The sequence below is a fragment of the Haemaphysalis longicornis genome, unplaced genomic scaffold, assembly GCF_048455015.1.
Source record: "Haemaphysalis longicornis isolate Haplotype H1 unplaced genomic scaffold, Haemaphysalis longicornis Haplotype H1 scaffold_1, whole genome shotgun sequence".
Lineage (NCBI taxonomy): Eukaryota > Metazoa > Arthropoda > Arachnida > Ixodida > Ixodidae > Haemaphysalis > Haemaphysalis longicornis.
This window is the reverse complement of record NW_027526203.1, coordinates 202,238,830-202,253,294: the sequence shown is the minus strand read 5'-3', so window position 1 is coordinate 202,253,294 and position 14,465 is coordinate 202,238,830. Positions and strand designations below refer to the sequence as shown.

The following is a 14,465-nucleotide window of genomic DNA, read 5'->3' as shown; positions in this document are numbered from 1 at the left end:
TCAAGCATGTGTTAGGTAGTAACCTCAGGCGGTAAATAAACAACTCTTTAAAGGGTTTGCAAAATTTTTCTATGACCTAAAGCAAACCTATGCTATCCTGTTACTTTCAGGTTTATTTATGATATAATTACCGGGGGCGACTCTCGTCTCGTGGAGACCTTAAAGGCCAACTGCACTCAAATTTCACCTCGACCAAATTTATTTTTAATGCGTAGTAAGTACCCCCAAATCAGCTGGGACACGAGTGGTGGCCCCGTGAAACGCCCCGTTAATCAGTGAGAAGCGTTTAAAAAAGCTTCGCCACAGACCACGCTGCACCTGCCGGTGGATCGCGTAAACACCCATGACGCGCCTGTGACGTTTCAGCTGACAGGGGCTTCTTCCTCTGGCCAGCCACGCAACTGGAAAACCGGTCGAGCTTTGCTGCTCACGCTTCACCCGTGCGCACGTAGAGCTTGCGCGCAGACTTTCTCCCGAGCTGGTGACTGCAATGGCCGCGCTCCCCTCGGTTTCGGTTTCAAAATCGCCGATTTTTGCTGGCCGCTTGCGGCGTCCACGCGCGTATTTCACCTGTTGCATTTCGCATGTTGCTTTCTTTTTAAGCAGACTATATGAAAATAGGGTTTTCAAGAGGTCGAAATTTTGAGTGCAGTTGGCCTTCAACTGCAAGTGCTGTTAGTATTAGTGAGGTATTAGTAGCATTACCAGTATTAGTGTAATGAGTGTACATAATGCTGCGAACCGTGCCCTCTGTTTTCTTTACTTACGTGTTTTGTTGCCAGCACCTGTCCTCACCCGTATTTTATCTCGGTTTGAAGCAAAGTGCGGGTTTCCTTTTCTTTATTTTGTATGCCACACAGGCAATCTTATTTGATAGGGTTACTTTGCAATCACTTTCCTAGGCTGTTCTTAATGGTTTTCAATCTAAATCGGTGTTTACCAGAGAGGGAGAGAGAGAGAGATAAAAACTTTTATTGACACCGCCGGCCTAGGGGGCCGTCACCATCGCTTTTGCTTGGGCGACCAGTGGGTGCTGGGAGTCTTTGTCCGAGCGGCCTGAGGCCTCCAAGCAGTGGTCAGGGGAGGTTATGGTGGGGTTGGGGTCAGAGGGGCAGGTCCACATGTGGTGTTGCACTGTGGATTTAGCGCCACACGGTGGGCAAAGGGGAGAGGGGTAGGCGGATGGGTAAATGTGATGAAGGAGGGCTCTGTTAGGTAGTGCTTCAGGTGCCACAGCCATTCCTCCGAGGGATTTAGGGATGGGTGAGCTGGGGGTAGCATATTGTGGGAGAGGCGGTAGTGGTCAATAACCTCCCGACAAGTGGAGAGGGAGTAGTCCCTGGCAGAGTAGCCTCCTTGACAGGAAGGGGTCTCACCAGGAGCACGGGTGACGAGTGCTCGTGCCGCCTTATTAGCCCACTCAGCGCCGTCTAGTCCCGGGTGTGCCGGTAACCAGAGGAACTCAGTGGATGCTGTGAGTCTGAATTTTGAAGAAGAATTTTGCAGGAGAATTTTGCAGGCTAGCGTTTAGAACAAACTTATGCTCCTCAATCAACTAAAAACAAGTGTCGAAAAAGCTGTCACTGAAGTGATGTGCACAGATGAGCGTCAGCGAATAGAATGGCACGGCGTTTACTCGGTACACATTCATCTAGAGTGTTAATATTAGATGACAATATATTAACAAACTGACATTAACCCATCGCAGTCTGTTGTCAAGCCGTGCCCGAAAACGCAACACGGCCGTAGTGGTCCGTTGTTAGGGTACCCGCGACTGAGGTGTTCAAGGTTAAATTTTGCAGTTTTTCTCCCTGCGACGCGCCCACATTCTTTGTACACATGGCGTGCCATCTCATGAGGGATGAGTGAACTTTGTTAAGTTTTCTCCTTTTTGCACTAGGGTGCAGCACAATGTACAGCACGCGTCTTCTGTATTCCAGAGCGTTTCCACGTGTGCGCTGTTCGCTGAGAAGTATGGCCGCTTTCTCATCGCGTGCGTTCTATGGTGGTGCACTTAGCGAAAGCGATGATGACTTCAGTGAGGACAGTGAGGAAAAGAATTGCTTGCATCCATCAGTTAGGGGTGGCAGTGATTCGACAGAAGCGAGTGATGAAGACCACGCGAATCATTACTTTGTGACAGTTAAGGCTGAAATGAAAGTTGGGCTAGTTGGTATTAACTTAGAACCATTTTACCAATGAAAAAAAGACAAAGACCTAAAGAGAAGCAAACAGGACAATCACTAGACTTCAACTGAATAGCTTTACTTGGGACACGTAATATATAATAATGCTAACAGACAAGGCTAAAAAGAAAAAACTTACAAATGAAATAAACAACATACAGTCATACACGCATGCCACCCCACACTACCAAGCTACGTCATGCGCATGCATCTCAGGGAGCATTGAGCAGCAGTGTCATCGCTTGCCGCAGAGGGGCCACTTGGCCGACCATTGCAAGCGGTGTCCCGGCTGTGTCCCAGCGTTTGCGGCCACACGTGTTCTACGCAGCGGGCGTGACCAATTAAAAAGAGAGATTTGTGAGGCCTTCCATATTCACAGGGAGGCAGATAACTATATCAGCGTGCCTTCCATCGCTCTTACGGCAAAAGAGCTAAGCTTCTTGCAAGGGCGCATGCGCATGACGTAGCTTGGTAGTCTGGGGTGGCACACAACTATGACTGTACGTTGTTTCATTTCATTTGCAAGTTTTTTTTCTTTTTAGCCTTGTCTGTTAGCGCTATCATATATTACATGTCCCAAGTAAAGCTATTCAGTTGAAGTCTAGCGATTGTCCTGTCTGCTTCTCTCTAGGTCCCTGTCTTTTTTCGCTGGCAAAATGGTTCTAAGTCATTACTCTGTAAGCTACGCATTTTGTCAAAAGACAATGAAATGGTGGCGAAAGGTTTTTATCTGGCATTTCGAGGTTTCCATAGTTAATAGTTGAATTAGGAGGCGCACACAGCTTCATAATCATGGCGAGAAAGTGCCACGAAACCTGCGGCACTGCTGCAACCTCATCTAACAGCTCGTGGGTGATCTGAGGGCTCTAGCTAAAAAGTGGAGCCCGTCTGCTCGTATGGAGTGCGAGGAAAGGCTAGATGGGACGAGCCATTTCATCTACAAGCTCCCAGGCGAAGCAGCAAGAACTGTGCTGTTTGTAGCGATAAAAAAACAAAAGGACGCAGGAGGGAACCTGTGTTTTTCTGCAAAACCTGCAGTAACAACCCTGGCCTGCACCCAGGAGAATGCTTTGAGCAGTTTCGCATGCTGCCCAAATATTGGTAAAGGTAAAACAGAATGTGAAAGAAAAAGTAAATATCCTGTGAGTTTTTCTTGCGCAGTCTTCGCGGCACCGGAAGCTGGCTAAATAGTTGTGCACCGGAACGACCAGAAAGTGGGTAAAAGTTCCGGTCTGCAAAGGTTTAATGCATTTTTTTTTTAAACCTGAACAGCGGTTTTATGTACATTCATCTCAGTTTTAGATTGGAAATTTCACGTATAAGGCAGTGCAGTACTAACCTTAAACTGGCAATGCAATTTTTAAAAGGTTCTTGCACTGCGAATGTCCTCAAATGCACACACGAGTCTTCAATATGGATTCGGTGAAGGGCATATTCTGCATCTCATTTCTGATATCAATGTATAAAAAAAGTTGAGACCGAAATTGGCAGAGGTGATAACAAATGCAAACAAACCTGCAACAAGCAAACCAACTTTGCCAGTGCTAAAATGTCAATGCTTTCTTGTCCAGATAGCTTTATCTCAGTGTAGAGAATTGTAAAGGTGCATCAGTTCATTGTTTTTCACATATTCCATATAGAGAAAAAAAAAACATTCGCGTTATATATATATATATAAAAAAAAGGTCAACTTTACACATCAGTTGATCAGGAAACCAGGGGCTCTAAAACTGTCAGCACGTAACTGGGCTTTCTTATCTAAAGAGAGCATTGACCTGGACAGCTTGAGCGCCACCACATTAGGATGCAAAAAGGGAGGCACAAGGATGGAATTGGCCTAATGCCAGTGAGGTAATAACTTGTGCTCCCCAAAAGCACCTTCCTTTTGCCGCTTTGCTGCATATCACTAAAGCAGCACGGGAAAGCTCGTCACAAGTGGAGATCGGTAGTGCATGTTTTCGAACTACGAAACACTTTGAAATTTATTCAAAATTTTCAAATAGTGCTAGCCTATTCTAAGCCGAATAAAATATTGCAATATTCGCTTTGATGTTAGAAAGTTTCAAACATTTGCATGCCGCTAAAAAATACCAAGAGCGCTGCTTAGTGATGCCAAACGTAAAACGTAAGGTGTACTTCTTGTTCGTACCTTTTTTTTCAACTGTCTGCCGAGACCGTTGCTTCGTAATGTGGCTTGCAGCCCTGCTGCATAATAGGATGTCGTGATTTGGCACTACATTGCTTATTCACTGCAGAATTTCTACGTACTACAGTGGCTGGTGTGTCAGTGCACCTTTTCTATGTTACTGCTAGGTACCTCATCCAAAACTTTGCAAATTCATTTGTTTCATTATCATCCGAGGCACACCGTAATCGCACCTGTGCCCACGCCTTCACCAGGGCTGCTCCACCATTCGCTGTAAGGCGCAGCCTCTGTGAACAAGAACATTTCAGTACATTGGAACCCTCCTGATACGTCCCGCGGCCTTACGACGACCCGCCTCGTACGACGGATCACCGTGGTCCCGGCAAACTCCCTATAGAAACAATGCAATAAAAACCCCAATGATGTGACGCTCGGGTGCATGCAGTCCGCTTCATACGACGAACCCTGGCGCGGATAAATCGGCGCTTTTCCCATATTTTACACCGGTTTGCCGCCTCATGCTGACCTTTATTCTTGACCCCCCGTTTGACGCTGTGATGCTGCTTGATGTGCAAAGGTCCACAGGCGGGTACTCATGAGCGGGAGTTAACCTGCGATGGCGACACGCGGCAGCAGTATGCAAACGCACCAACTGCGCTTAGTCAAAGTTGAGGTGACAGGTGGACCGTGAATACGAAGTGCCCGTTGAGCCGCCGCCAAACGCGAAAACATACCGCGCAACCCCACGACGATGACCGAACAGCCGCTTTCCCCGCCCGCTCGATCCAAGTTTCTTCCTTTCACGACACTTTTTCTCCCTATATCTCAGCTCTCTGCTTATCAGTGTATCTCAAAGCTGCGTTGTCACTTAATTCACGTTCCTCAATTCACGCGCGTCCGCCACAAGGGTGGAGCAAAATAGAGGAGGCAATGGGTGGAGACACGTACCCATTGGCACCGCCATTTTGGGCGACTCACTGGCCGCTGCAGCAAGTCAATGTAGCAAGACCGCGTTATAATTTTCGCCGCAACATGGTTTACATGCAAAGGTCGAATTATGTTATCTATTTCGTGTTGCTGGGTCTTGTGGGAAACGAAAATAGCTGTGTTCAGCACTATGACCCAATAGCGACGGCTTGGGACCGTTCCAAGGGTGTATCCATAATGTACGGCAATACCATTTTTTGTTCATCTCCGCTTTGTACTATTGTTCGTTTCGCTTGGCCTTGGCAGTTTCACACTCGCCTTTTCCCCTCTCAATTTGCTTGACCACGTCGGCCTTATATTGCGTAGCGCGCGGCTGGCGGGCTAGCTGGACGCCATACAGTGGAGGGGGGCACAGAATAGGTGTTGCTTTTTTTAAACTTGGGGTTTCAGCTAAAGTTTCACAAATCATGCGAGAATGCACTTAATATAGTAGTTTAACTAAATTCTTAGCTTACCTGTTGCGGGACACCGTCTACTAGGCCTACATTTACCCGTGCCCCGGTCGTACGACACCCCGGTCATACGACGCTTTCTCGCGGTCCCTTGAAAGTCGTATTATCAGGGTTCCACCGTATCAGCTCATAAAACACCAGAGGGCATCACCATCTTGGGTCACACTAATCGTAGGAGAGTGAGTGCGACCTAATTACTCGTGAAGAAATACCCATGAGGCGCAACCAAGGAGGTTGTATAAAACTTCTTATACAACCTCCTTGGGCGCAACATGGCTATGGTGAAACGTTCTGGGGTACAATAAATATGATATAGTATGAGGGATTCGAAGAGAGGTAGTGGTGCTGGTGCTCACATTTTCAAATGCCTTAATATGCGTAATGTCAGAGATTCTGTCTGGACTGGAAGTGAACCAGGAGCAGGTACTAGGAGCTCAGGGTAAGACCGCGAATGAGGAGTGCAGGGGGATATGGGCTGGGCCTCTTTTTGAAACTGGGAAGGGCAAAGTAAAATAAATTTCAAAGAGAGCCCTAGAAGCCTAGACAATGAGAAATGGGTAAGGCAAGTGCATAGGTACCTGTACAGTAAAGCCCACTTATATCGAACACGGATATATCGAATTATTACCTATATCGAACCCTTACTACATACATTTAAAACTTTTTATAGCGAACGCGATTTTGCTCACAGTGGATATATCGAACTCTCCCGTGCGGGATTTTTCGCTCTCCTTAGGCATGCAGCAGGCTTTCCCACATTACATCGGCGCGCAGCGGTGGTGCGGGTGTCGCTTGCGGCTCCCGCGCGAGCTCAAGCTCGGGCGCGTCCAAACCGGCCGTGGCAGAGTGGACCAGCTCCACGCATGCATGCCCTTGGAGCTGAAAGCGCCACATTGGGTGCTGCGGGCTGCGGTGTTACCGAACTTCAAGTCCACGCCACTCGCTGTCTGCACTTTCTCGGTTCACTGGGTTTGCCGTTATTCGCTTGTATCCATGCTTGTCTCCACTCTGTTGAAGACGCCGAGGACTCCGTATCGCTTCCGAGCACAAGCGAAGCCGTCGCTGCCGTGGCCCTGCTACGGCGATACTGCAGTGCCATTGAGGGCAGCGGTCTTGTGCTTGTCGACTGTTTAGATACCGTGGAGCAAGCAGTCACCAGCAACGCATTGTGCTCCAAGAAGCAGGCTACACTCGCGCAGTTCTTCCGCCCCAATAAATTAATGTTTTCTTTCCGAGAAAGTGTCGTATCAATAGTGAACTGCAGGGTGGTAAGAGCTCAGCGTTAGCTCGTGAGTGCGTCGGCAAGATTGCTCGCATACAAGTTTTTTTTTGTTGTTGTTGTTTTGCTTCACTTTCTATATCGAATTTTTGGTATATCGAACTATTTTACAATCCTCGCGCTGTTCGATATAAGCGGGCTTTACTGTACCATAAAAGCATGGCGACTTAATGGCAGAAGATGAGGAAGCTGAAGACAATGCAAAATTGGTGGTGCAAATGGACTCTCAGTGGCCACTTAAAGAAGGAAGTGAATGAAACAGACGGTTGGGTGAGTTTAAAAGATAGAAACTAAAAAGTCATTGGGGTCTATAAAGCAGGCAAACAGGAATTAAAAAGGAAAATATTTAGGATAACACTAAAAAGAGGGTGTTTCTTTTTGAAGCTTGAGCTGGCTGCTCGAGGACAAGCACTTACATGAGCAAGTACTCACCACAGGATGAGGTGCGTGAATGCTGTGGAGAAGGTACGGAAACAATCAATCACATAGTAGTGGAATGCCAAAGTATCCAACCAACCTGAAGTGGAGGGAAAGTCCACTTTCCTGATGCACTGGGTTTTATGGTTAATGGAAATGTTAAATGGTCTGCACCGGAGATTAGCAAAAGGCGATTAGACTCTTGATGGCAAAAAAGCTGGAAAGGGGCAGTTACAGGCTCATCACAACCACAGTTAGTTTCATTGCATTATAAAAAAGAAAAAATAAGCTGTAGTTTTACAAGAATGACAGCTGTAGCTAAGTTACTTACGCAGGTAAGATGGCGTTTGCCATCACCCTAATTCAAGGGGGAAGCCTTTAGCCGTCATCAGATGTTCAGAGCAGAAAGATGTGGTCGACTGTTCGCAGTGCAAATTCATCAAATTTTTTGTTTACCTTGGCCGTTAACTGTACTCTCAAACAAACAACTGCTGTATGTTTTTTGCTTTCCTCTAGTTTTGCGGCGGCTAATTCATGTCTGCTCCATGGGAAGGGGTCATCGTGCAAAGTAAGGGCACTGAGTAATGAAGGTGTGGGAGAAATGCGAAGCAGCACACAGGTAGAAACCGAAAGGCGGGTGGACTGGTAGAAGGGGCCTGCATCTAGCGGTTTTGAAAGCGCATGGAGAAAGCGTTCACTCATGACATCACTAACACTCAAATCATAGGGCCAAACTGTGGAGATAATCATTGTCCAGTTGATGCTATGAAACACCAAGAGCCTTTTGTAATTTATTGAATAGAATGTTTCTTGGGCCCTTTAAAGCCAACCCAAGCGGCCCAGAAAATTACCACCACCCCCTCCCAAGGGGTACCCCCCCTTGTAGTGGGCGCAAAAGTTGCCGCTATGAACTCGAACCAACTACTGTATTTTCGCGCATATAACCCGCTCCTGCATATAATCCACACCCCCACTTTTAGGCCACCGGAAAAGAAAAAAATAATCATCGCATATTGTTCGCACATTTGATACAGGAAAGGCTGCACCAAAGCTACTGCTCTAGCAACACATCACCTGCTATGTAGACAGAAAAACCGTAAGACTGACCGCAAGGCGAAAGTCAATTTCAGTTGTTAGAGTGCACTCGTCCTTGTTTTTTCTTCCTTGTCGATGTGTGTTTTGCGCAATCGCTGGAAGGTTTAGTCAGTCTTACTGTATTATCCGCACCCTTACTTTGCTGCTGAAATTTTCGCATTTTTCTGTGCGGGTTATATGCACGAAAATACGGCAACTTACCTTTGCGTGTTATTGAAGCTTTACCAATCCCCCTACACTTTTCACAATTTCCTATGGGACAAGCTGTAGGACATAAAAATGTATGGGACAGCAATAGCAGTTTGTGCACATTCAGCATTTTCTATCAAACTGCTGCTGCCGCTCCCTCATCTGACTGCTTTCTTGTGGCCTTGGTTCCCATTGGCTAATCTGACAGTCGTATGCAGCCATTTGTAGTACCAAACGTCGGCGCATTAAACCTCATAATCAACCAATCAATTTATAGTACCGCATTAACTATGCTGAAGGGCTGTTTGATGGCATTGTTTGTTTGGTGTATAGAATATCATACCAGAATACTAATGCGTAATGACCAAATCAACTACTACTCAGACAAATGGTATATTTTTAATTTTGATGCACTGGCAAGAGTTTTATTGCACTATGGCTAATGTGAATTTGACCAGTTGTTTGAGGGTACTATGGGTAGCAGTTAACGATGGGGTAGGAAAATTAATTTTTGGAAATATATTTTGACACATGCACAAAAATATCGTTTAAGGTGCTATTGATTATTTCAATATTTGGCCAAATATTGAACACCGAATTGTAATATTTTACTACTACTTCCAGTAGAGTTTTTGTGTTGCAAATGAGAATAGCACTGAAAGCGGCATTTTTCATCTACATTTTACCTTCAAGACCATTTGATCCTTTCCAGAAGTTTTGAAGTGTGCAGTCTGGAAGTCAACGGTAAAAGATCCTTTTTTGTGCTCAGGTGCATCTTGACTACAGTGGACCAAGACGCTGGCATCAGGACTGACAAAGAGCCACTGGTTACATTGCGGAAGTAAGTGAAAAAGGCAGAGCGCCTTACACAAGGCAAGATTTTACCATTGCACTAACCTGGGCCCCACATTTCAGGTACAGAGTGGATAAGTCAAAAGACGGGGTGCAAAAGTACCGCTCCGATCCGCTTTTTGGCATAGGCTCAATCCATGTCAGAGACGGCACCATCACGGTTGGAGACCAGGTCTATGGATTGGTGTCTGAAAAGCCGCTGCTCTGAGTGCAGGTTGCCGTGGAGTGGGGTATGTGTTCACCTAGATTCCACACTGCTTGTTGCGAAGTTTCTTATTTGGAAACTGTGAAAACTGGTAGTGAAATTAGTGACACTGTATTCCTGTGTACAGTGGGACGCCGTTATAAGGGGGGACAGATTGGGAACGTAGGTGTCCAACTGTGTCTCCCGCTAACTTCGCTTCTCTTTGAGCTATTGACTTTACCTTTTGGAGGATATGTATAATAGGTGTCTACTAATCGTGTGCAAAATTTCATACAAAAATATCGAAAGTTCCTAAAATAAAAATTATGAGCTTTTTAGATTTTTTTTCTCAGCTTAAGGAACATTTTCAGAAATGTTTTTACAGGCACAGGGCTGAAACATTTTCTATATGTATTAAATACCTCAGACTTACTTGTGAACCAGAGTAATAATGGTGGCCTTAACCGTTGATTTTTTCAAAAATACATATATACACAAACACAAATTTTATTGAGTTTTGAGAGAAAAAAGTATGAATAAAAAAGTTTTGGACACAAGATGCTAATTCTGGTTCAAAATGTGTATATAACATTGATGAACAACTCAAACAGAAATAGTTTCGGAAACTCAAATAGTCGAAGAGAAAATGTTTTTTTTCTCAGCGGAAATGGTGTTTTGAGAAATGGCACTTCAAATTTTTTGTTTCATTTTTTCAAATTGTCGCTTCTTGCGCGGATACCGAGAAAAGCTAGGCAATGCTACTAGCACAGGAGACTTCAGGCTTGGAAGGTCGCTCTAATATGTCGAAAAAGAAAGTAATTACATGCGTGCAAACAGAATGATAGGCGACTGACCTGACAAACGTAAACATAATGCAGGCGCAGTGCTATTTTAACTAATGCAGCGCCATTGCGGCTTACAGTGAACTTCAGAAACATTCAAATAACTGTGCGCTATATTTGTAAGTAATTATAAACATAAATGTTATCATACGTTTTTAAAGAAACAATAATTAAATACCACCGTGCATCACACGGAACTTGCAAAACTAGGTGGGGCCACTTCGGGCACATTTGGCACCATTTTTAAATGGCTTCTGTTGCGCTTCTGAGGATGCCACTTCGTGGTGACATTCTCAAAGAGTGTTGAATATTTTGGCACATGATAAAAAATCCAATTTTTAGTTGGTTTTCCTATTCATCCCCCTTTAATATGTTTCTTGTGAACATTTTCCTGGTAGCTCCATGACGAAAGCTCAGCTGTGCATTAGCCTCTGTACTTCAGTGCATATACCTTTTTCTAGATCCCGTGCTTTTTCTTTTTTGGCAGTCTGGTGAGTACACATCAACAAGTTCTGTAACTGCTTATAGGATAAATAAAATGAAACTCTTGTTGAAATGCTGAAGCTACGCATCAACTAAGAGATACACTGTAGTAAGTGGCTGGGAATTAACCAGGTCTAAAATCAGAGAAATGGCTGCCACTCATAAGAAATGTACCCATGTCATTGTTCTTAGAAGCGTGATGTCTGCTAAGCAACTGCAGTGAGTAGGAAAAACTGTCATTCCAAAATACCTTTTTGTTTACAGCTGAACCTCTTTATAAGAGACACCTACTGTAGAGCAGTTTCTGTCTCTTATATGAGAGGTCTCTTATAAGCAGGGTACCATGTTCTCACTTACTGATCAACCCCTAGTTCAATATAGGAGCCCTAAGACCAAAAGAATGCTACAGCATGAACAAAAGGTTTATTATAATTTGTTTTGCTACCAAAATTTATAAAGTACAGTTAAACCCCTTTATAAGAGACACCTACCGGGGAGCAGTTTCTGTCTCTTATAAGAGATGTCTCTTATAAGCAGGGTACCATGTTTTCACTAACTGATCAACCCATAGTTCAATGTCGGCACCGTATGACTAAAATAAGCTCAAAAGAACACTACAGCATGTTTCAAAAGATTTATTCTAATTATGTTTGGCCCCAGAATTTATGAAACTTTGTTTGCTTCACGACTGTATTTACACTGTTTTTTACAACTGATTCTACAAGCTTTTTTTCCTTTCCTTGTTTGTGGAAGATGAATCGTAGATGTTGAGTTCACAAGCCTGATGAATAGCCAGAGCGCACAACTTCCGCTGTGTCCTCAGGCTATTCATTACGCTTGCATGACTGAACATCTGCAGTGCTTCTTGATTGGGAGCTACGCAAGTGGGAGAGCCCGCATGTGCGATCGCACTCCATTCAATGGATGGCAGTAAGCTTCAACCACTTCTGTCACTTGCATTTCCTTTGGCAGGGCTTCTCATTGTCATTTCATAGCTGACTGAACCACTGTGTGTTTGCTGAAGTTATAATAAATAGCGACTGCAGGCGTCTGTCGTCCACCTGTGTTTCCACAATAAAAGCAACTGCAATGAGTGACTGGTGGCACTGCATCTGAAGTTAAAATGTCTGTTACAAGTGAGATTGTTGATTAAAGTTCAAGGATGACTTGTCTCTTATAACCAACTGTCTTCATCCAATGTCTGTTATAAGAGAGGTCAATTTAATGGGAAAGATAGGGCAGCCAACCATGTGGGTGAATAGTGTCTCTTATACCCATTTGTCTCTTACATCAGTGTCTCTTATAACGAGGTTCAACTGTAGTTCTGATTCTGTTTGCTTTATGACTGTATTTTCACTGTTTATTACAGCAGCTTCTTCGAGCTTTCTTTTCTTAAACTATCTGCAGAAGAAGCATCTTAGATGTTGAGTCTGCACGCCTGATGAATAGCCAGAGCACACGGATTCTTCCACTGTGTGCTCTGGCTTTTCATCATGCTTGCAGGACTCAACATGTACAATGCTTTTTGATTGGGAGAGTCCACCGTGCACTACAGGTATTCTTGGCTTGCGCAGAACCCCGCATGTGCGGTCGCGCTTGTATGCTTGTTGGTAGGCTTTAACCGCTTCTGTACGTTGCATCTCTATTGCTAGGACTTCTCATTGTCTTTTCATAGCTGAGTGAACCACTTTGCATTTGCTAAAGTTATATCAAACAGCGACTGCATGCGTCTGTTGTCCCCCATTGTTTCCACAATGGACGCAACTACAGTTAGCTACCTGTTACGTCTGTTACAAGTGAGATTGCTTACCAAAACTCGAGGATAACGTGTCCTTTATACAAGGTTCGCACAGGTCCTTGAAAATCTTGAAAACCCTTGAATTTAGAAGTGTAAATTTCAAGGCCTGGAAAGTCCTGGAATTTTTAAAGGGTCCTTGAAAACCCTTGATTTTTCTGGAGAGAACCAATGGCCCTATCTTTTCACTAGAATTTAAAGTGTATGTCGTGAATTTTAGGTGTCAAAAATGTAAAGGAACATGTAACAATCAAGTTTCAGTGTATTGGGTGAAATTACGAGTTGTGTATTCTTTTACCGTATTTACTCGCGTAATGAATGCACTCTTTTTTTCCCCTAAAACAGAAGCAAACTTCGGGGTGCGTTTACTGTGCGGGGTAATTTTCCAGAAACTTTTCAAGAGTGACGAAAGAAGGCCGCAACGAAACTAGATAAGGCATTAGATAACCTACCTTTCGCAGTACATATAAGCGTATACAATTTCCGAACAGACCGCGTTTTTATTGAACTACACTTGTCTTCGTTTGTCAAGGCTTCCTTTCATCAATTCCGAAATGTATACCTCCAACACGGTTCCCATGCTTAACTGTGTACTCCACAACCTTTAACTTAAAACTGGCCTGATAACTGACATTTCAGCCCATCGCCGACTGAAAACTGGAAGACGAGTTAAAAAGCAAGCAAGCAACAAAGCTATCACGAAAAAAGTAGAACTGAGGCGTTCAGCAGACTGAGCCGACAGAGCGTCGTTGTGATTGTCTGTCCCAGGTTGCCGTGCCGAAGTGTTTGTTCGTTTTTAGTGCGAGGTGGGGCTAGGTTGCATGCGCCATCATCATCAGCTGGAGTGAGTAAAGTGGGAAAGCTACAGTACGGCCATGTGTGGTACTGCAGGGTTGGAAAGTTGGGCGTGCGTTTATTACGCGGGAGAAAAAGAAACCTAATTTTGGAGGCTTAAGCTGGGGGTGCTTTCATTATGCGAGTGCGTTCATTACGCGAGTAAATATGGTATTACGAGGCAACATTGGGAGCAGCACTCCTCAATAGAATTCATGTCACGATACAATCCCGTGAAAGCCGGCTTCTGTTCTCTATCTTGCATGTTCCATCTAGTCTGTGGATGGCCTTTCATTGCATGTTTGCTGTGCCTCGCGCTCCATCTGCGTTTGCTTTTACGTGCAAATGGTGGACGTGTACATAGTTCATCCTGCCTTGCAGCAACACTTGCTGAGTTAATTTCAGCTGATACTCTTGCTGACAAAGCAGGAGATGCAGGCACCATTAACTAAGTTTTGAAATCAAACAACCTCAGCAAAACACCAAGAAAAACGAAAAACCTCTAAATACAAACTACTATAAAAATCAAACAGCCTCAGCAAAACACCAAGAAAAAAGAAAAACCTCTAAATACAAACTATGAAATAAAAAATAAAGCTGGGGAGCATTCATGAACCCATAGCGCCTATCTAAATGTGCATTAATGTTCTTAGGTATTAGGCAATATCAAAATTTTGCATTGTGTTGAAAAAGTTATAAATAATCCCAGATAAAACATAAGATG

General features: G+C 44.3%; 1 protein-coding gene across 2 annotated transcripts in view; it reads left to right on the top strand.

Moving 5' to 3' along the window:
• Positions 1-14,465, top strand: part of Mal (molybdenum cofactor sulfurase) — a 65,520-nt gene that overhangs the window by 48,119 nt on the left and 2,936 nt on the right. For both annotated transcript variants that reach the window (XM_077672835.1, XM_077672827.1), the window contains 2 exons: positions 9,521-9,592; positions 9,667-9,833. In XM_077672835.1, the coding sequence (XP_077528961.1) occupies positions 9,521-9,592; positions 9,667-9,811 (217 nt within the window). In that variant the 3' untranslated portion in view covers positions 9,812-9,833. The remainder of the gene's footprint in view (positions 1-9,520; positions 9,593-9,666; positions 9,834-14,465) is intronic.